At 45.7% G+C, this 20,998-nt stretch overlaps 1 protein-coding gene across 1 annotated transcript in view; it reads right to left on the bottom strand.

The window, feature by feature from the left end:
- Positions 1 to 13,202: 13,202 nt before the first annotated feature.
- Positions 13,203 to 20,998, bottom strand: part of Slc38a1 (solute carrier family 38 member 1) — a 45,803-nt gene continuing 38,007 nt past the window's right edge. The window contains exons 10-15 of the mRNA XM_051160266.1: positions 20,426 to 20,505; positions 18,489 to 18,589; positions 15,932 to 16,053; positions 15,296 to 15,437; positions 15,100 to 15,197; positions 13,203 to 13,364 (exon numbers count right to left, since the gene is read on the bottom strand). Of these exons, the coding sequence (XP_051016223.1) occupies positions 13,263 to 13,364; positions 15,100 to 15,197; positions 15,296 to 15,437; positions 15,932 to 16,053; positions 18,489 to 18,589; positions 20,426 to 20,505 (645 nt within the window). The 3' untranslated portion in view covers positions 13,203 to 13,262. The remainder of the gene's footprint in view (positions 13,365 to 15,099; positions 15,198 to 15,295; positions 15,438 to 15,931; positions 16,054 to 18,488; positions 18,590 to 20,425; positions 20,506 to 20,998) is intronic.

Raw genomic sequence — 20,998 nt, forward strand, 5'->3', positions numbered from 1 at the left:
AGGCCACGACCTGAGGAATGACGGGAAGAAGGCTTGGAGCAGGTTGCTTCTATTGGTGGCTAAAGTATCTGAAGCCTATGGGTCATCAAAGGCAGGGATGGAGAAAATATCATTTGCAATTATGACAAAACTACACAATTTCTAGGAACATGCTGTGAAAGGAAGGTAGAGGACCCATATGGCACACACACACACACACACACACACACACACACACACACACAAGCTTTGGTGGGAAGATGATAATCATTGATAAATATATTGACTCCATGTGAGTAACTAAGGTTAATGCATTTCTATTCACACCTGTGGTTTATCAATTTACAAAGACCTACGGTCAGCGATATTTCTTGTAGTGATGCGTATACTAGTAAATCCTATGTAAGTATTTCTGTCTATAGATAAAGAGAAATCGAAAATTTATCTTTGTCTTATTCATGCTAGGTTCACGGAATTTCTAGCGTTAACTCTAAAGGACTGTTTCAAAGGGATTACCAAGTGGAGTGGGCAGAAAAGACCACATAACCTGCAGTCTTACACACTGGTGTGAATTAGTCCAAGTCACTACTGTTCTCATCACTTCCCTCAGTCCTCAAGGCAGTTCCATGGAAAGTGGCTAATACTATTCACAAAGGCAAAAGCCAGGCATTGCGATCCTAAGGGACACGCCTAAGGTTGCCAGGCCCAAAGATCTGACTCCAAATGGGGCTGCAGAGTTCATGTGTGAATCCAGACTCAGAGCTGTGGCATTTACTCACATTTCAGCATTCAGAGACGAAGTCATCCCTGTGTGTGGCTCTGCACAGCTACTGGCAAATGGTGCTAAGTCATCCCTGTGTGTGGCTCTGCACAATTACTGGCAAGTGGTGCTAATTTTAGGAAACGGCATTATAAAACAGAAGATTATTAACCATTTCTTTGCTTTAATTATGTTTTAGATATGGTGTGTGTGTGTGTGTGTGTGTGTGTGTGTGTGTGTGTGTCCACACTTGTGTGGAGGTCAGAGGACAACTTACAGGGTCAATTCTCCTTGCCACTATGTGGGTCCAGGGGGATAAGACTGAGGTCGTTAGGCTTGGCACAAGCGTCTTTACCATCTGAGTCATCTTGCTAGGCCCCCTTACCCATCTCTTAACACATCTCTGTAATGTTCAACTTGTAAGGAGAAGCCTTGATTTTCTAAAATGTTTCCAAAGAAAAAGCTGTCTTAAAATCGAGCCAGCAGATTGTCTAGGCAGAGAGAAGCCAGTGTGGGATTGAGGTGCTGCCGTCTGTTTCAGGCCATTTCACCTTAGGGAGCAGCAAGGACTTCCTGTGACTTACTGCCACCTGTTCATCCAGCAAAGAGCCATCAGCTTCTTCTCTGGTGCTGACGTATAGCAGGGGTCGAAGTAGATGCAGACCCAGCCTCCCAGTGGGCCATATTTCAATCAGAGACAGAGAGACCACAGGCAAGTAAAAAGCAAACAAAAGTGCCTCTGAGGAGACAAGGGCTGGCAAGGAAAATAAAGCCAGGTAAGGGACATAGGGAGTGATGTGACTATGATGGAGGGGTTGCTATCTCTAGGGCGGGCTTAGTGATAAGGTGACATTTGAGACGATGCCTGAAGACAGTGAGGAAAACTGTCATGAATAACCCCTCTTAGTGAGTATGGGGGGTGGGGGGTGGAGTCTGACCTCAGAGGCAGCAGCAAGTCCAAGACATGAAGTAGGGCATGCTTAGAATGCTTGGTAGGTGGTGAGAAAGCCAGTTTCAGGCAAGGGTGGTAAGAGAGCTCATGACTGTAGTGAGGTCTCAAGCCTTTTCCCTGCATGGCATCAGAAGCAGCTGCAGAGGATGGCTAGTGACGCCATGTGACTTGTTAACTTACGACTTGGGGTCAGCTCCTGACCCAGTAATAATATCAGACTCAGGGGGACAGCGTGTGTTCGCATGGCATCTGCACAGCACTGCGGCAGCTGTCCCCACCCAACAAGCACGGTTTGAAAGAAGATGTGGCCTGGGAGTTTCCAGAGATCTTTGAGGGGGACCAAAGTCTTGGAAGAACAGCCTGGAAGTTCCATGCCAGGCTTCAGCTGGACAGACCCTGTGGTTAGTGTGTGTTGTAGACTCTCTGTGGTTGGTCCCCAACACTGTACTGTTTTATGAAAGAACCTGGGAAAAACAGGAGGGACAGTCTTTTCTACAGAACAATGCTTTTGTTTGTTTGTTTGTTTTCCCTTTGATATTGAGCTGATGGAAGAAGATTTATCAGACTCTCTTAAGGTTGACTCCTCACAACAATAATGATGAGCCCCAACACACATGTGCGCGCACACACACACACACACACACACACACACACACGCGCGCGCACGCGCGACCAAACCACAAACAACAATCAGGAAAACAAACAAGAACCAAACAGGATTTTGTTTGTCAAGATTTAGACCTGTAACATCATCAGGACATTCTTGCTGTACCACTAAGCATCACCCATGCCACAAGTCCTAGGCTCCTACTAGGAAGACTAGCCATCAGACAGGTGTGGCCTCCTTAAACAAACAAACAAACAAACAAACAACAAAACCCCAGCACCACCACCAACAAAAGCTCCCTAAGGGAAAGATCCAGGCATAAGGACGGCATTTGAGCATCAAAGGCATCTTTGCAAGCTTTGGACGGAGGCTAGATCTTTCTTCCATGCCTTCCCAACCTATCAGAATTCCACAGGAAAGGAAGTCGGGGTGGGAACCCAAGGAAGAGACCCCCAGGAACTGAAGCAGAGGAAGTGCAGGGGAATGCTTATTGGTCTTCTCCCAGTGCCTTGCTCGTTTGCTTTCTTACACATCGAAAAGGTAATGGGTTCCTTGTGGTCTAGTCCCAGTGTGTCTTTTTTCTTTTTTTCTTTCCTTCCTGTCTTCTTCTTCTTCTTCTTCTTCTTCTTCTTCTTCTTCTTCTTCTTCTTCTTCTTCTTCTTCTTCTTCTTCTTTTTTAATGTATGAGTGATCTATCTGCATGTACACACTTACATGCCAGAAAAGGGCATCGGTCACATTATAGATGGTTGTGAGCCACCATGTGGTTGCTGGGAATTGAACTCAGGACCTCTGGAAGAGCAGACAGTGCTCTTAACCAGTAAGCCAGCTCTCCAGACCCGGCCCCCCGCCCCCCCCCCCCCCCGGCCCCACCAGTGTATCTTTGTTAGGGGCAACAATGCAATGCCCTGGTCCTGCAGTGAACATGTTCAAGGGAAATGTTTCCGTTTAGCCGTAGGAGATCAATTGCACTGTTCCACCAGAATCCAATAGCTTACCTTCCCTACTTCCAGGGGGAGGGGCGTGTTCCGCCTGGGGTTCCAGAAGTGCTCGTCGTGGTGGGAGGGGGCCTACCAGATGGGGCACGCTCACTTCTGAGTTCTTTGAGATTTTCAGTCAGGTACCCCAACCTTCTCAAAGCCCCAATGACAGCCCCTAAGAACTGTCATGGGGATCCTGGTGGTCCTCTAGGGGACTGATGAGTTTGTTCCATGGGACAAAGGATACAACGCTGGGAAAGGCAAGAGGTGGAGAAAGTACAGGTAACTGCTCACTGATGTGGCGAACAGTTCCATTGGGGGTGGGAGTCTCCAGAGCGGTGAGTCTGGGCTGGGCGTTTTATGGAGCCCTTGGGTTCCTCCCCTTTGCCTCTTTGTTCCTGTCCCTAACCCTGCTCTCGTCCCTTTGAACTGCCTCTCCTTGCATTGTATTCTGGGGACAAAAGCTGTGACTTGAGGAGCCTGTTCTTGCTTTCCTGGTCTCCCTGCGACTCCCTACCTCTCCTTCGCCCAGGCAGAGGGGGCTGCCTTTAGCCTCTCAAAAGAGCCTTCCTCTCCAAAGGCGGGACAGCTTCCCTCGTGACCATTTCGAGGGCTAAGCTGTTGCTGAGGGTCAAGTTTAAGTCAAAAGTTACCAACTAGCACTCAGGAGCCTGGCCTATTCACAGATGTCTTTGTCTATGTTGCACATTTTATTTATTTATTTATTTATTTATTTATTTATTTATTCTTTTTTCAGAGTCTCTAGGCCTGGTTGGCACACAGGCTCAGTATGCAATAAAGGGTGGCATTGAGCTTCTGACCTTCTTGCCTCTGCCTCTCAAGTGTTGGGATCAAAGACGTGCACCACAGTACCTGGTTTTGCTTGTTTTTTTTTCCTTTCTTTCATTTTTCAGTTTCTCCTTCTTCTCTAATGTAGTTTCTTGGTGGTGTTTTGTCTTTGTCTTGTGGTACATTTTTTTAAAGGAATGATAGAATAACACAGCTAATTAAATACATAAGCTCTGAAGTTATTATTGTTGCTATTATTATTATTATTATTATTATTATTATTATTATTATTACTACTACTACTACTGAGTAGAAGTCACTTGTATTTCTACCAAGAAAAGAATGTTTATATTAACAATAGTAAAAAATAGTAAATAGCACATCCTGGCCTAATACTATGTCTTCTATTTGTACTGAGTTTTGAATATTCCCCCCCCCCTTTGATGTTCTGAAATGGAGTCAATTAAGTTTTGTGTGTGTGGCATCTGTGTTTTGGACCAGGAGAGCCTCCCTTCAACACAAAATGGAGATGTACACTTGGTAGAAAAGCCTTAACATTGAAATGGGGTGGAGGGCGGAGGATGCTGGCAGTTCCTGGCTGAGCGCTCAGTGGGACACTACGCAGTCATGCAGGCTTATTTTTAAAAAGACCTGTTGGTGAACAACATGATAGCCACAGGCTACTGCAGCACATCAGCTGTAGCCACCCAGGTCTAGTGTCTTCATCTCCCTGAAGGTTGCCCAAGGTTGTTACAAACTACAGCCTCATACTGGGGTCTCCAGCAAGGCCTTCCCCAGAACCCCTTGGAGAGCGATTGTGTGCCGAGATCCTTAAGCCACTGACACTCCCAAGAGTCGACGCCTGGCCACAGGCTTCTGAGTTGACAGTCCCTAGACATATCTCAGGCTGCACCAGCGGAGCAAGTGTGAGTGCCCAGGACTGTTTTCAATCCAGAAGCAACAGCTTTATGTACGCCAAGTGCCAACCCAAGATTCAGCAGAGCGGTATCCCAAAGGGGCAGGATGACCTGAGGGGGGGAAAAAAAAAAGCTTCCCCGAGCTGACAGGGTTTTAACGCTTCATTCCAAGGCCATATAAGGAAGCGGGAGCTCTTTCTTCTCCAGCTGCCTTCAGCCTGTGACAGTGCAGTAGGATGCGCCCAAGAGACCAGAGGGAAAACTTCCCTGCACTCTCCCAACACTGGGACCGAGTCCCTCTACTTTGGCAAAGCAGTGTAGTCACGAACATATGGATTCAACAGGAAGTTCTTCTTTTCTCTGTAATTGGACAAGCTTGTGTAGTTCTGGCTGGAGAAGGCTGGCCACTTGATAGGTATGGCAAGGAAGGGTAAGGAGCTAATGCCTGCAAAGTCCTCCCAAGCAACTGGCCTAGAACCAATCTTACAGGCCTGTAACCTGCGCCCTAGTTCCAAAGGTAGGGTACTAATCCTGACTAGCCTAACGAAGGGTACTTCCTCATAGACCAGGAACCTCAGGCACAGGGAAGTTCAAGTGGAAAGGAATACCCTCAAACAGACAGGACGGGCGGCTGCCATTGTTCCTTAGGTCTGCTTGCCTAATTTCGAGCTGGGAAGTAATAAACTTTAAAAGTGTGCTCTGCTCCACCAGGAGCTGCCCAGTACCACAGCTCTAGATTGCAAAGGATGCCTTTATGGTCTGTCAACATCTAACCACACCTACACAGATAAACAGGCCAACCCTACCGAGAACAGCCATTTTATTACCAAGAACAATCTGTGAGACTGAGAGAAGTCAAAAAAATTAACTTTGAATGAGGTTTAAAAAAAACTATTGGGTAAACTTTCAGTGACTGAGTGTGTGTCCCACTGGGTTACGGTATTTATTTCATATTTCCTACAAGTTGTTTTTTTGCCCCCCTATTAATTTTTTTTTTTGTCTTTGAGCTATTTTACAATCTTGTAACTTATAGCAGACTGATAAGAGATGAAACTTTTATTGTCCAAAGAGAAAAAAAAAATGAATTCTGGTTGAGCCATATTTAATAGATTTGACTTCCTTGTGAAGGGCAGTTTTACCTCAATCACTTCCATGTCTGGTTGTGAATTCTTTGAAATACCTACCTAGGCTTTGTGCTAAAATATTGAACCTAGAGCCTTGCTTTTTTTTTAAAACAGCTTCAAGTTTTTACTACATAGTCTCAAGCTAGTCTCAAGCGTCTCATGGTGTCTAGACTGCTCCGTCCTCCTGCCTCATCCTCGAGTGTGCTACCATGCCCGACACTGTAACTCATTTTTAACACCTTGATCCTTAGTTATTAGATGAGGTAAAGTTGGGTGTGTGGCTCACGGCCCCAATCCCAGCACTCAGGAGGCTGAGGTAAGAGGACTGGCAGAAGTCTGAGGTCAGTCTGGTGAGTTACAGGCCAGCATGGGCTACAGACACCTTGTCTTAATGAAATAAAGGCAAGCCAGCTAAGACATGATTCAAGTCATGCCTCAAGTACACACCATTTGTGTTTTGTATGTGTGTCTATATATTGTTAAAAGTCTTTGAGTTTTATTATTGTCTTTAGACATGAGATGTGTAGTGATCTAGAATTATGGTCCTCAAAAAAATAGCTCCCCTTCCCCCGGTATTTAATTATTAACCTTTATTGTCCCCGTAGGTTCTAAAGGACACTTTTCTGGTACTATTTATGCTGTCGTGGTGGCAATTATTTTTATGCCAATACCAATTTGGCTTTAGTGCTGTAGCTTTAAGATGAGCTGATAATTTGGTCAATCTGATATTGTGTTTAATCTAGAAAAGAAGAGCAGATCATAATTCAACTTGAATTAGTCTAAAATTTGCAGTAACCATAGATTTTTTTTTTTTTAAAGGCTCAAATTATTTGGGGCTCTTCATCCTCTCCAGACTATCCAAGTAGAACATATCTTTAGGATGCGGCAAACAGGGCCTGAGGTGCAGTCTCCACAAAGCCCATTTAATCTCCAGGGGTGGGACAGAGCACCTCTAGCCCCAACAAGGATGTTACAGGCAACAGAATGTGGCACAACAGTACACACACATACACACTCGCACGTGCGTGTGCGCACACACACAGGCACACAGTAGGCACAAGAGACATGTAAGGATAATGGTACACAGCTTGGATACCCATGTTCCTGCTTCTACCTAGAGACATGCATGTGCCATTGTGGCTCTGTGGGATGTAGGATGGGCAGCCTCATACCCAGTCACAGGGAAGGAGGGGTGTTTAAAAAAAAGAAAAAAAAAAAAAAAAAAAAAAAAAAAAAAGAAAGAAAGAAAAGAAAAAGCCCAGGCTAGCCTTGCAGTAACTATTCACACAAAGATTTTGTGTACTACATTTTTCGGACCATAAGACACACTCTCCTCCCCAAAAGTGTGTGTGTGTGTGTTTTGGGGGGGGGATTAGGGTGTGCTTTATGGCCCGATTGCTGTCCATTGGGCAGCAACAAAGAGGTCACTTACCGATGTCTTCAATGTGCCAGCCGAGGAAACTGGAAAAGTGCTTGAGTCTCTAAGTCTTTCCTCATATTGAATCAACACTGTTTAATGTAACTGTATTTTGTTATATTTTAATAAATATTTTATTATACTAGTACTAATTTGGTTCAGGATTTTTTTTTACTGTTTTACTGCTCTAAAATCTGGGGGCGTCTTATGGCCCAGCCTCCCTCCGGCTGCCGTTAGCAGCCAAGATGGCCTTTCAGCACTGCTTCCTGGAGAATAACGCAACACACTCATTAAGTACTTTAATTCACATTTTAATGTTTGAAAACTATGTTAACACTGCATTTATATAACATAACTTCTTACACTTTCTTATTTATACCACACCCCAAAGGGGGGGGAAGGACAACTTTATGTGATGGGACAGGGAACAGCATTTGTGACTTGCGACTCACTTTGGATGCCCACCTGAAGTCATTTACAAGATTTTTACATGAATAAAACAGTGGTGTGCTACATGTACTGAGTCAGATGGGGCCTAGGCACACTGGACTCTAGAGACCGTGTTACGTACCAATGATTAAGATTCAAGTGTTTGGGGAGGGGGGAAACAGACAAGACAGTCTAAGTTGGCATCAACACTAAAAGGCAAACATGCAAGACCTTCAAAAGCTTACATAACAGATGTTTTCCCTCAAATCTGTGCTCAGATTAATATCCAGCCCTCCTTTCAAGGATCCCAATGTTTGGGAAACAACAATTCCATTTTGGGAAAAAAACAGCAACAAAAAGCCCTCTCTAACTTCTGTTTTCATAAGTCCTATGCAATAACATCAACATTAGCCATGAAAGAATGTTATGAAGAAACAATTTCTCATTTTGAGCATATCTCTTTCTATATGACAATGATTTTCTTCTAAGTCATCTTTATTTGTAGCATCTAAATGACAGATCGTTAATCCCAGCATAAGAAATCAAAGTGGTTATTTCTGAGACATCTCTTTTTTTCTTTTTTCCAGACAATTAAGTACAGTTTTAGGGTCCAGGTTCACATTGACAGAGCTATGAGACAGAAGGTAAATTTCTTCTAGTTCCTGAACAAAACCACTAACATCTATGAGAACGCATATATTTTTTTTTTATATGCAGACACTGGTGACCTCTATTTCTGTGTGGATCCACAACTGCAAAAATATACAGCCTCCTATGTATTTACAGCAGTATTTACATACAAGCGAAGGATTCCTCAGGTGAGTCTCAGCTGCATAGATTCCCCAAGCCTGTGTACACATAAGCCCAGTGCTCTGTGGCTCTTCTTCAGGGAGACCCTAAGAAAGACACCTGCATCCACGCGAAATCTGCATTGTTCTCCAAGAGCCCAGCCCTTCAGACTTAGCATGACTTTCAGTTATTACCCACAAGCCCAATCTGAACCCCAAAGTCTATTATCCTTATCAGCAATTCGGTGTTATTTTAGATGACTGTGCTCTGTTGCAGGATTCTCAGATCTGCCATCCTGAGAGGAAAACACTGATTCATATTGCTAGGGAATCGTGTGGCATCTTTTCCTGAGTGCCTGATGCTCCCTTGAACAGGCACTGCCGCTCTCAAGCAGATGCCCTTCTGAAATGGATGAATGGAGGCTTTGCTCTAAGGCATGCACCGCCATGTGATCATACCCCCACCTCTGCCCTACTCCAATTGGCTCACCCTCACAGCCCCTTGCAGCTCCCTTGGCAATGCAGACCTACAATATTCATTGTATTGATGTTTAATACTTTGCAGTGCTGGGACTGAACTTCACCAGGGCCTTGCACCTGCGAGGCCAGCCCTCTACCCCACCATGGACACAGTCTTGACTCCTGAAAACTTAGCAACACTCTTAAGGCTGCATTAAAAAAAAAAAAAAAAAAAAAAAAAAGGCATTTCTTTTAATTTACCTAATATTTTTAAAGCCTCAATTTAAAGTCTTCACGGCTGTAAGAAAATATATTAGTGCCCCAGGCTACTTTCCCTAAAGGGTCCCCTCGGTTTCACTCATGCCCCTGCACGGCATAGAACTCAGGTAGGGGCTGGCAAGACTCTTCCTCTCCTGCTTCTGCAGACACTGGCTGGACCCTGTTCTACCGTTCCCAAGTGCTTCCTCACCCAGGGAACCATCCTTCTGAAGTTGGACTGACTGAGGAATGGCTTGGAGTGGTTCCCAAACTTGATGCCACTGGCATCACCTGGGGGCTAGACTTGCAGAAGACAGGTTGCTTTGCCCGCTGATGACTGATGCTCCAATGAGCCTGCAGATGAGGCCCATGCTGCTGGCCTGGGCGGCAGCAATTTGAGAAACACCAGCCTGGGGGTTTGAATCCTTGGCCTAGCTGTTGGAGGAGCCCTCGGAAACACTGAGGCATCTTACCACAACCTTCCTGCAACTCACCTCGACGGTTGCTCTTACGATTCTCAACAGGGTCCATAAACATCCAAGAAGGAAAAGTGGATGGAGACCCTTTTGTACCTTTTGTCTGATTACCAGGCAGTTAAAACATGTGTGCTGGCCTCAAAGCTGGCCCCTGGGAGAAGCTCTGATCTGAAATTAATGGCCAAGAAGGAGGTGACCTCCAGCAGCTAAAGGTCATAGAAATGGAAGTGGCCAGGGCAAGCCTGACGTTTCCAGAGAAAACAAGAGATACCAGCTAAGGATACCCCCTCCCCCACCCCACCCCTCTTTCATCACCATCCTACCAGCAGGTTTTTTTTTTTTTTTTTTTTTTTTTAAACTTAGCTCCTAATCTTGCTGGAGACCATACTTCAGGCTACTGTGGTGGAGCTCCGACCCTATTGCCCAGCAGGTGACCTGTGACAGAGGTGAACAGTCCGGGTTGTCCCTCAACAGTGTGAAGTGTTTAGTGACTCCGACACCCCGAACCTCCAGTCTACTGGAGGACATGGCTCTTCTGGAGTCCTGGTGCACGATTCCATTTCAGCTCAACTCTGACTTGACAGCCTTTTCCAGATGCTCTGGGGCCTAACTGCCACACAGAAGCCAATGAAGAAAAACTCCATTCCAGGTGACAAAGCTTTGGACTATGTTCTTCCTTGTGACCAGGGAGCTGCCTTGCCCACGCCTAAAAGAGTAGGTTTGCTTCTGCACACATTCTGTAGACCCTACTTCTAACAAGCAACACTAACCTAAGAATCTACAGTATTCTGTGTTACAATAACCAGAAAACGGTTCTAAACCGGGAAGTATGAAACTGGCCTTGGTCAGCAGTGTGGAGATCCCATGTGCCAAAGGAAAACACCGCTTCCCGTGGCTAAGGCGGTCTACTGCATTTGACTGTACTGTTGAGTGCTACCTAACATCTGTGATATAGGTATGTTTTGGCTACAAGTTCGTTATTCTGAACAAGAGTAAGAGCTTTACAGCAAATACCACAGAAACTGTGGAATTATTCGGTGATACCTGACAAGTGAGAGCAAGATCTGTTACCTTCAAACAGACTCAGGTACAGATATAAAACAGCCTTTTGAAAAAAAAAAAAAAAAAAAAAAAGCAGGTATCACAGACATCAACAACTATGTGCTCCCTGCATATAAATATCCTGCAAATAATACATTAGTTTTGCCAACACGTAACACCCAGAGTCCCGAATCACAACGCATCCTAGAGTTAACGAGAGCTCTAGAATTCACTTCAGGATTGTAAGTGAACATATTACAAGATGAGGAGAACAGGAAGAGCAGTGCGGCTTGCAAACTGAATTGATGTATTTTTTTTAAAGTGCCAAACAAGCTACAAAGGTTGGCTGAGCCTTCTGTCACTCCCTGTGATGTGGAGAGCATTTCCACAGAGGGCAGAGATGGCAGTAGGGTTTATCCTTTTCCTCTCTAGGCCCGGTGTTCTGTTGCCTGAACTCGAGGTTGACAGAGCTCTAGGTACCATACCAAAGTAATGACGCAATAAAGGAAATAGCTTTGCCTTCTTCCCCAAGAGGTTAGTGGCAGGCGCTCTGATGCTCACCTTGTCTGTGGGACTTCAGCATGTTGAAGGGACATCTCTGTGTGACTCTCGTGAAGATTCCTTGAGACCTTTGGGGATTTCAGGCAGGAGAAACAGGTGTCTATACCCAAGTTCCCGGGGCCTCTGCCAACTCTGTGTGTTACCTTCTTCCTATCTCTAGATAAGAAATGCGTGCTCAGCGCATTTTTATATCTGAGAATCCAACCAAAGCACACCTGGCTGTGATACAAGCCCTGTTTGCGGAGAGCAGCCACGGCACGTGCGTGCGCACTTTTTCCTGCGGCTAAGCTATAGGCAGCCACAGGTATTCCCATTGACAGGGTCATGCTGCTCTGGGTCCCCTAGCTGCCATGTCTGAAGCTCTTGTAGTTTTCAGTCTCCTTACAGTTGCCCTCTACTCTCCCCCGCGCCCCTCAGGAGGGGTTAGTGAAAGAACATAGGCAATTCTGCCCTCCTGCGTGGGTCACATGAGAGAGACAGTAGTAAAATAAAGGAAGAAACACAGATGGGGAGGTGCCTCCTGTCTCCCCCACCTGGGGCAAGAGGGGACACAGTGACTTCAGAAGCTCTCCACAAAGACTCTGTCAGTAGGTTTACTTTAGAGATTGGATGGAGGGTTAATGGAGAATAGAAATGAGGCTTATTTAAGGTACAAAAATCTTATATCTGTAATAACCTAGATTTATAGATATAAAACAAGTCTTCTAAAGACTCCCCTAAAGTAAAGTACCCAATATAAAACAGGCTGACCTACGTACGCTAGGCCATCCTTAGATAACACATTATTCCCTGTCGCAAAAAGCTGGTGGATGTAACTAAAGGATGCCGGGCGTATAAACTAACAAATCATTTCCCCCAATGCCGTGGGTGTAGACTGAAGGCTGGCTGCATCCGGAGTATTTCCTTGGACACTCTGGGCAGTCTCATCTGTCACTGTAGGTGCCGAGGGACCCCAAGCAGGTGACTGAGATCTGTGAGATCTCCCAAATGTGTATTATAACATATTTACAGAGGTGCCGTGCCCACCACTTCCCAGCTGCAGACACTCCCATGGAATAGCTCCATACGGGAGCAGGATGGAGTACTAGCAGGTCTAGGACAGTTCATATTGGGTGATCAGAGGTGCCTCAAATATTGGGCACGCTCAGACGCAGCCATGGCACGCAACCTGTCTTCTCAAAGGCTTATCCCAGTGTGCTATGTTAACCAAAATAGGCAAATTATTTATGAAACCTTTTTGTTTTTTCCTGAAACCCCCCCTTTTTTTTCTGTAAAGCAAAATAAATATATACAATTCAAGATTATTTTTCTCTTCTAAAAAGATACAGATAGCATGAGCGGACCATCAGTAGGAAAATGATTTCAGAATCTGGGTGTCTAACAAACGAACACAACTGATGATCATGTTTTCAAAGTTCTAAGAGACTGAGAAGCCATAAAACGTAGTGAGCCAGGGGGTGGGGGTGGGGGTGGGGGAAGGTAATGGTGGAAAGCGCAGGATTAAGATGACTGGGCAAAGTTTGGAAAAAGCTAAAATCCACAATCCCTAAGTGGAAACCCCGGGAGGACACGAGTCATTCTAGAAGCGGGTCTCTGTGTCGCAACCCAAGTAGTTATCCTGTGCACTTCTGTTTCTGTAAACTTGCAAAAGAAGTGGCGGAGGGCTGCGGATGAGTGAGGGGCGACCGGATGGGCAGGAGCAGATGCTGGATTTTGTGGCTGGTCTCAGTGGCCTTCGTCACTGCCGGATGAGCAAGCCCAGTCGTAGATGACCAGGGGGATGCTGATTAAGGAGAACAACACGCCCAGACCCAAGAAGAGGGCCGCCTGCAGCAACAAAAACACAGGTCATTTCCAACGTAACCAGCACTTTCCCCAGGTACGGGGAAGAACAGAAATTTCTGCCTCCTCGAGTTCGTTACAACTGTGGCTGAACTTTCAAGGTTTTTAAAACTGGATGAATGTAATTCTGTAGAATGGGCAAAGAGCAGGGCAGCCCTGATCCTCTGTATTTTACCCTTTGACTTCTAGGTCACCTCGGGTGTCACCATGCTACAAATGACTGAGTCTTCCTTATGACTTCCTCTCTAAAAAGACTGTAACATAATACGCTGGGTGTGATGATACGTGCCTTTCGTCTCAGCGCCTGGGAGGCAGAGGCAGGCAGATTGCTGAGTTCCAAGCCAGCTTGGTCTACATAGGAGTTACAACCAAAAAAGAAAAAAAAAAGCATTGGGAAATTTATCTAGGTTGTTTAGGTTGTTTTGTTGGCCATTACCTATCAACCCACATTATTACTGAAAAGCAAACAAGCAAAAGACTAGATAGAATACATGCTGATTTCATCCAAGGGTATTGGCAACAGGGTAAAACTAAATGACTTGAAAAAAAAAAAAAAGTTTGATGATGGTCACAGGTGAGTCAGCACCTGGGGATGTCAGCTTATGTACCACTTGAACTTGGTAATGCTCCTGGCAAACTTGGTGGGAGTGGGCGTCGGGGTTCCTGAGAGCCAGGGGCTAGCCTGGAAACTGGAAGGGGAGACAGCTAAGGAAAGGGTGGTAAGTGGTGGGACTGGCCCTCTAACATGTCACAGTCCCTACTCAAGCAGAGCTCCTGTCTAGTGCTCTTTGGGAGACTCAGTTTGTTTGTTTGTTTTTTATGGGAGTGGGGCTGGAGGAGCCTAGAAGTCATGTGCAACAGGCCGTTACTGTTGTAGCTTCAGTCTGAGTGGGTTTCACTGGCCTGCCCTGGGGACTCTTCCTTCCTATGCTAGGGAGGACTCTCTGCACAAGGCTACAGGATTTGGGACTCCTGGCTTTAAGGATACTCATCTTGGGGAAGCAGGGTTCTACAGGTGTGTATAATCCCTCTCGCAAGTGCACAGGGAACCATCCCTCCTGCTGGATACTCTCCTCTGGGTCCACAGACTAAAGTGACACATGTGACTACAGTGCGCACACTATTCCAAGGTCAAGTGAAACAGCACTCCAGACAGGACTGATCCTCTTTAGCCCCGATCTCCTTCCTCACTGTCCAAACCCACCACCTCCAAGATGCCCTAGAACTTCAGCAGATCCACAAACTGTCCCAATACAGAAAGGCAGTTCTGAATCCAGACCGGCTCGGTCCAAAGCACTTTTGACCCATCTTTATGCTAACTCCCAACACCTGTGCATAACGCATTGCCTGCATCCTGAGTCGTGCTAGGGAGTCACGTGGTGAGAAACTGTACTCCAACAGTAGATAGCATCAAAGTCTTTTGTGTCTGTGTTCGCGTCCCGTCTTGCTAAAGACACCGCATTGCTCTACAGAGACACTGGAGTGTAGCATCCAGTCTCCTAGCCAGCCACGCCCTCAGTGAGAACACAGGCAAGACCCAGTCGGAGCCAAACTGGAAAAGCGACTGTGAGGGGTGGGAGGGTTTGGCTCTCCCAAGGGGAAATCAAAAGGGCTGAAGCTGCCTTCCACGCAGCTGAAAATAACATTAGGAGATTGCCTGCGAGTTTAGGTGGGGAGGGATGGAATCAGGAAAATTAGAGTGGTCCAACAACAGACATACCCAGATTCTTTGAGTGCCTTTATCGCCATCCTGGTTTGTGATTTTTAAATAAAGAGATGAAGGAATGATGAAAATGAGCATATTAGCGGACGTGACTCCTGTAAAATGAAGAAAGCCATTGTTTTAGGGCTGTTCCTGAGAAGTTTTAACCGCAAGCAGCCTCTGTGGGCTGGGCAACGGCGATGTAAAACCATACCTACGACTCCGAAAATATCCTTCATGGAGGGGATAAAGATCACCAGTAAGTTGATGATCACCAGAAGCAGGATGGTCACTGAGACATGGCGGCACATGTGGAACTTGGTCTTCTTGGCCAGTTCAAACAATGACGAACGAACCTGCGGGGGGGGGGGAGGTTGGGGGCAAAAAGCGGAGATTCCAAAGGGGTTCCAGACAGTGTGAGGACCCCCCCTCCCCCGGCTCAGCAGCAGAACGGCTGACTTACTGGTGCATGGGATTTTTTAAAGCGTTTTTCTTAACGCTTGGCAAACCTAGAGATTCGCTTGACAGTTTGAAGGTATTGGGGGGGCAGGGGTGGGGCTTGATGCCAGCCATTAAGGTCCTCGTGTAGGAAATAGTAAAAGTGCGCAGTCTCTGAGGTAAGGTAGGACTGAGATGCCACCACCCTATCTACACTCTTGTCAAAAGAGGAAGCTGAAAGGCAAGAAGGCAGACCCCCCTAGAGACCACACAAACTTAGGGGTCCCACTCGCTGACTAAGAGTGTGGAGACTTGGGGCTGTGGCAGGCTTTCTCTGGCACAGGATTCTAAAGTCAAAACAAAAGTCCAGAACCCTGGCGTTTCTCCTGTGACCCGAAGGCCCTTTACTTACCGTGAAAAACAACACAGGCACGGTGAGGATGACAGCTAAGATGACAGCCAGCCGCACAGTCAGGATGAGAATGTCACCGTTTTTGCTTGGGTACTTATGGAGGAGGTCTGACTGGACCTTTTCTGAAATGAGAGGAAGCCAGGGGACTTTAGATGAGACCCTCGAACTGCTCAGTGACAATTCACCTAACCAACCAAGACTACAAAGAGCAAGGAAGCTATGCTGGCTGGTTTTGTGTGTCAAGTTGACACAAGCTAGAGTCGTCAGAGAGGAAGGAGCCTCAGATGAGGAAAAGCCGTCATGAGATCCAGCTGTAAGGCATTTTCTCAATTAGTGGTCAATGGGGGAGGGCCCAGCCCACTGTGGGTGGGGCCATCCCTGGGATGATGGTCCTGAGTTCTATGAGAAAGCAGGCTGAGCAGGCCATGTGGAGCAAGCCAGTGAGCAGCACCCCTCCACAGCCTCTGCCTCAGCTCCTGCCTCTAGGTTCCTGCCTCGTTTGAGTTCCTGTCCTGACTTTCTTTGGTGGTGAACAGCAAGTGTGAGCCAAATAAACCCGTCCCTCCCCCAACTTGCCTTTTGGTCACTGTGTTTCAAAGCAGCAATAGAGACCCGAGCTCAGACAGAAGGCAAGGTTTTGAAGTATCTATTACACCAAAATTTAAAGGAATGGCCCTGTGAGACGTGGCCACTGTACATGTGCTGTTACCTAAAAGGGATCTAAAGTCACCACCAGAAGAAGCTGCCCCCAGAGCTGGAGGCGTCTTTGTGCTGACAAGCACACACGGGGAAAGCACAAAGCCCTCCATGTGGGCCTTTCCACACCCTGGGAGCTCATCCCAAACGTCAGGCTCCCAAAGCAACTATGAACCACACACATCATCTCTCCTTCCCACGTGCTCCTTGGAATTCACCTCCCAGTGGCCCAGCAGCGAGCATGCTAACTCACCCACACCATCGGGAAAGAACCCTTCCTGTCTGGGTCCATTTCTCCCACGAAACAGTCTTTATAGGTATGGGTTACTTTGATTTTCCTCAACTCACAACTATAAAAAGTGTTTATTTTTAACTTTTTTTTTCCCCAAGTGTGGATGCTGGAGTGGAAACCCTGGAGTGTGAAAATGCTCAGTCTCACCCCCTCGTGACTCTCTTCCGGGGCGGGATTCACACGGTAACCAGTCCTACCAATCATGGTGTCAGCTTCAGAAAAAGAACTAGAGATTATAATTTTAAAAAATCCCAAATGTATGTGTTAAAAAGAAACATAATGAAAAAAATATATTTTAAAAAAGAAAAGAAAAAATTAAATTAAAAAGAAAAAAAAAATCTCATTAGGGGCTGGAGAGATGGCTCAGTTAGGTTAAGAGAGCACTGACTCCTTTTCCGGAGGTCCTGAGTTCAATTCCCAACAACCGCATGGTGGCTCACAAGGATCTGTAATGAGATCTGGTGCCCTCTTCTGGCATGCAGGCGAACACACAGGCAGAGCACTGTATACATAATAATAAATGAATAAATCTTTAAAAAAAAATCTCATTAGATCTAATATTCTTTACTCAAAATGCATAACCAAGGACCCGGTGTTCCATTACAGGCCACGGTGGGATGCTGCTTATTGGTTTGGACTAAAAAAAAAAAAAAAAAAGACTCATAACCCAGGCCTTGAATGTTAGCTCTTTTATCTCTCCTCTCCGCCACCGGCTCTGTGATGCAGGAAACCTCAGAAGGCCATTTATATAAAAACGAAATGTGGCAGTCACGTTCGGGCCAAGCTATCCTCCCTCTACTGCTTATAAAATCAATACCCTCCACGCTGACGTAATCCGCAAATCTGTTTAAATTTTAGATTTTTTTAAAAAAATGGTGAGGGGTGAGTCTAAAAGAAGCATTTAATAGAAAAGATGATGAAGTCTACTTAGGTTGTCCTCAAGCTATGGCACCATAGAAGAGTTAGTTAAAAACTGCAGGGTTATGGAATGAAAAGGGCAGGGCCGTGAGCTATCCTGACCGGGGCAGCAAGCGAACCGGAAACGCTGTCTTTCTCAACTTTCACTTCTTTTCTGTGTCATTGTTTCCTCTCTCTGCGGGCACCAAATTCTAGCGAACAATTAGGTGCTTTATTTTTAATTAACATTGAGTGTCATGAGTGTGGGCTCAGCTCTTTCTCACTTTCAGTCTCTCTCTCTCTCTCTCTCTCTCTCTCTCTCTCTTTCTCTCTCTCTCTCTTCTATTAATGGAATCTGACCCAATTTGCAGTGGCAAGTAGGAAAAGCCTTTTCTGATGTCGGTTTAAATTTTCCTAAGATGGCATCCTTCTAAAATGTAATTTCTCTAAGAAAAAAAAAAAAAAAAACTCCAGGGAAAAAGTTTATATTATTTATCAGTAATTAGCCTATAAATATGGGAGGACTCATCGGGATGCAGTATAAGAAAAAACAAAACAGAAAACATGGACCGTTTCGTTGCACTCTTTGGTTTCAATGTAAAGTTACCTCAGCACTGGGTTTTCCTGTTATTTTTAAGTACAGATAGGTGTGCACCAGCGGAAGTGGCTTACCATAAAAGGTCAAGTACCCAAAGATGGCGGTCAGGAAGTACATGACAAACATGGCAAAGAAGGAGATATTGGAGACCATCTGCATTCTTTTCTGTGAGCGGCTAAAAATAAAGAAAGAAAAATTTTAAATTTTATTGCTGATTTAAAGCATTAGCTCCTCTCTGGCTAGGGCATTCCCTGGCGAGCTCAGCTGGGCCCCTGTAGTGATGTGGCTTAGAATAATTCTTTAACAACAAATGGGTGCTTTTAAAAGATATAGTTCTCAGCCAAGTGGTGGCGCACGCCTTTAATCCCAGCACTTGGGAGGCAGAGGCGGGTGGATCTCTGAGTTCGAGGCCAGCCTGGTGTACAGAGTGAGTTCCACGGATAGCCATGGCTACACAGAGAAACCTTGTCTTAAACAAACAAACAAACAAAGAAACAAGATATAGCTCTCATGTGGAGGGTGGACCATTGTTAAATATTTGTGGTTGTTTTGATTTCCCATGATGACTAAGTACAAGAAAATTCAAGTGCTCTACTCCGGGTCCGAGGCTGAGCTCTGGTTTGGCAGGGCTTGGCCTTGGCTCTGTCTGTCTGTCTGTCTGTCTGTCTGTCTGTCTCAAGCACTCAGAAGCTCTCAGCTAAGATGGCGGTGGGCTATGGCTCTCACGCTACACATATGTGGGGTTGTGAATCACTCTTTAAGCTGAGCTGCCGAAACAATAAATCTACAACCTGTGCTGTTCTGGACCAGTCATAGCAACCGGTTAGGCTCACAGATAACTGTGATGTCACAGGGAGTCTAGAGGACAGGGGCACTGGGAGGGAGGCACTAAAAGGAAGTCAGAGACTAAATACTGACTGCTCAGCTAAAAGGTATGCATAAAGATACACGTAAGTTCCCCTCGGTTAGGACCATAAGGCAAGAACAAGGTTCTGTGTTCATAGAAGCGGGCACTTCAAGGCTTAGCTACGGATCGGTTAAACGGGGAAGCCAAGACTTAAGGGGACAAGAGCGGAGGGACATCTCAACATAAGGACGGCAGCCATGCTGTGTGCTTCTTCAGAACTTAGACTGTATGTATGACAATCTTTACACAGAAGTTAAGAGATAGAACACAGGAGGAATTTATAAGCTGCTCATTAACTCCTTCTGAGCCAACATAAAAGCCACATCCACAGGAAGGCAGCATGGTATTTACCAACTACTAGGGAAGCTGAGGCAGGATGGATTGTGAGTTTCAGGGGAAACCTGGGTTATCTAGTAATCTCCTATCTTAAAAGCAACAAATTCGCTTACAGAACAACCGTAAGTAACAAAACTCAATACACACAGTATTTGGAGAGGGGGGAAAAAAAAAAGAACGAAAAAGCCCACATTTGGGGAGTGGGTGCTGAGGAGATGGCCCGGCGGCTAAGAGCACTTGCTATGCGAGCAAGAGGACTGAATTCAGATTCCTAGAAACCAAGTAAAAGGCTGGTATAACAAAGCGCCTGTAACCCCAGTGCTTGGGGGGTGGGGTGGGATGCGGGTGGGGCGGCCCCTGGTCTTGCCAGGCTAGAGACTCTGTCTCAAGAGAATATGGTGGCCAGAGTGACCGAAGCTGAATGCACACACATGTGACACTCACACAAGCTCACACACAAGCTCACAAACACAAGTAACTAATCAATTAAAGCCACATGACTTGTCACCTTCTTTTAAAACCAAAAAACAAACAAACAAACAAACAAACAAACAAAACAAAACAAACAAAAAAAAAAAAACCAAACCAAACCAAACCAAACAAAACAAAGCACTGCACATTTCGGAGCTTCCTCAACAGAGAGCTTGCTCGAGAACAGCAGGGAACACTGAGGCTGGAGGATGAATCTGTGTTTATTTCTACACAAAACTTGCCCATTAATGGGAGGGGGTGATAAAGAACTGGGTATAAAAATGTAATAAATCTTACTCTTTGAGCTCGCTGTAGATTGGTAGGACAGATGGGTGGCAGACAAACGCAAATGCAATGGTTGGTAAAGCGTACACCGTCTATTTGAAAGGAAAAAAGAAATACATTCAGGATAGACATTTTTTTTTTACCATAAAAATTATGCAGCTGTTTTATTTCTGAGCTGTCATTATCAGACTTCCTTGGGATCCTGGGATCATGTGATTATCAGGAGGATTTTTGTCTCCTTTTACGAACAGCTCTTCCAAGAAGGCTTATCTAGCCAAACCACAGGGCTCTTCTAACAGAGGGCCTGCCGTTAGACCCGGCCCCCATGGCGAGTGTCAAATACCCTGGCACACCCACACTGATGCTATGATTGTGTTGCACTAGCCAGGTACATGGGTCCCCAGTGCAACTGTGAGGAGAGGACAGGACACTGCTCCCATTGCACACTTAAAAGCAGGGAGATGGTGGTGCGCACCTTTAGTCCCAGCACTCCGGAGGCCTAAGTTCAAGTCCAGCCTAGTCTACAGAGTGTGTTCCAGGCCAGTCAGATCTACATAGTGAGGTTGTGTCTCGAAAAAACAAAGC

This window comes from Acomys russatus, chromosome 17 (genome assembly GCF_903995435.1).
Source record: "Acomys russatus chromosome 17, mAcoRus1.1, whole genome shotgun sequence".
NCBI lineage: Eukaryota > Metazoa > Chordata > Mammalia > Rodentia > Muridae > Acomys > Acomys russatus.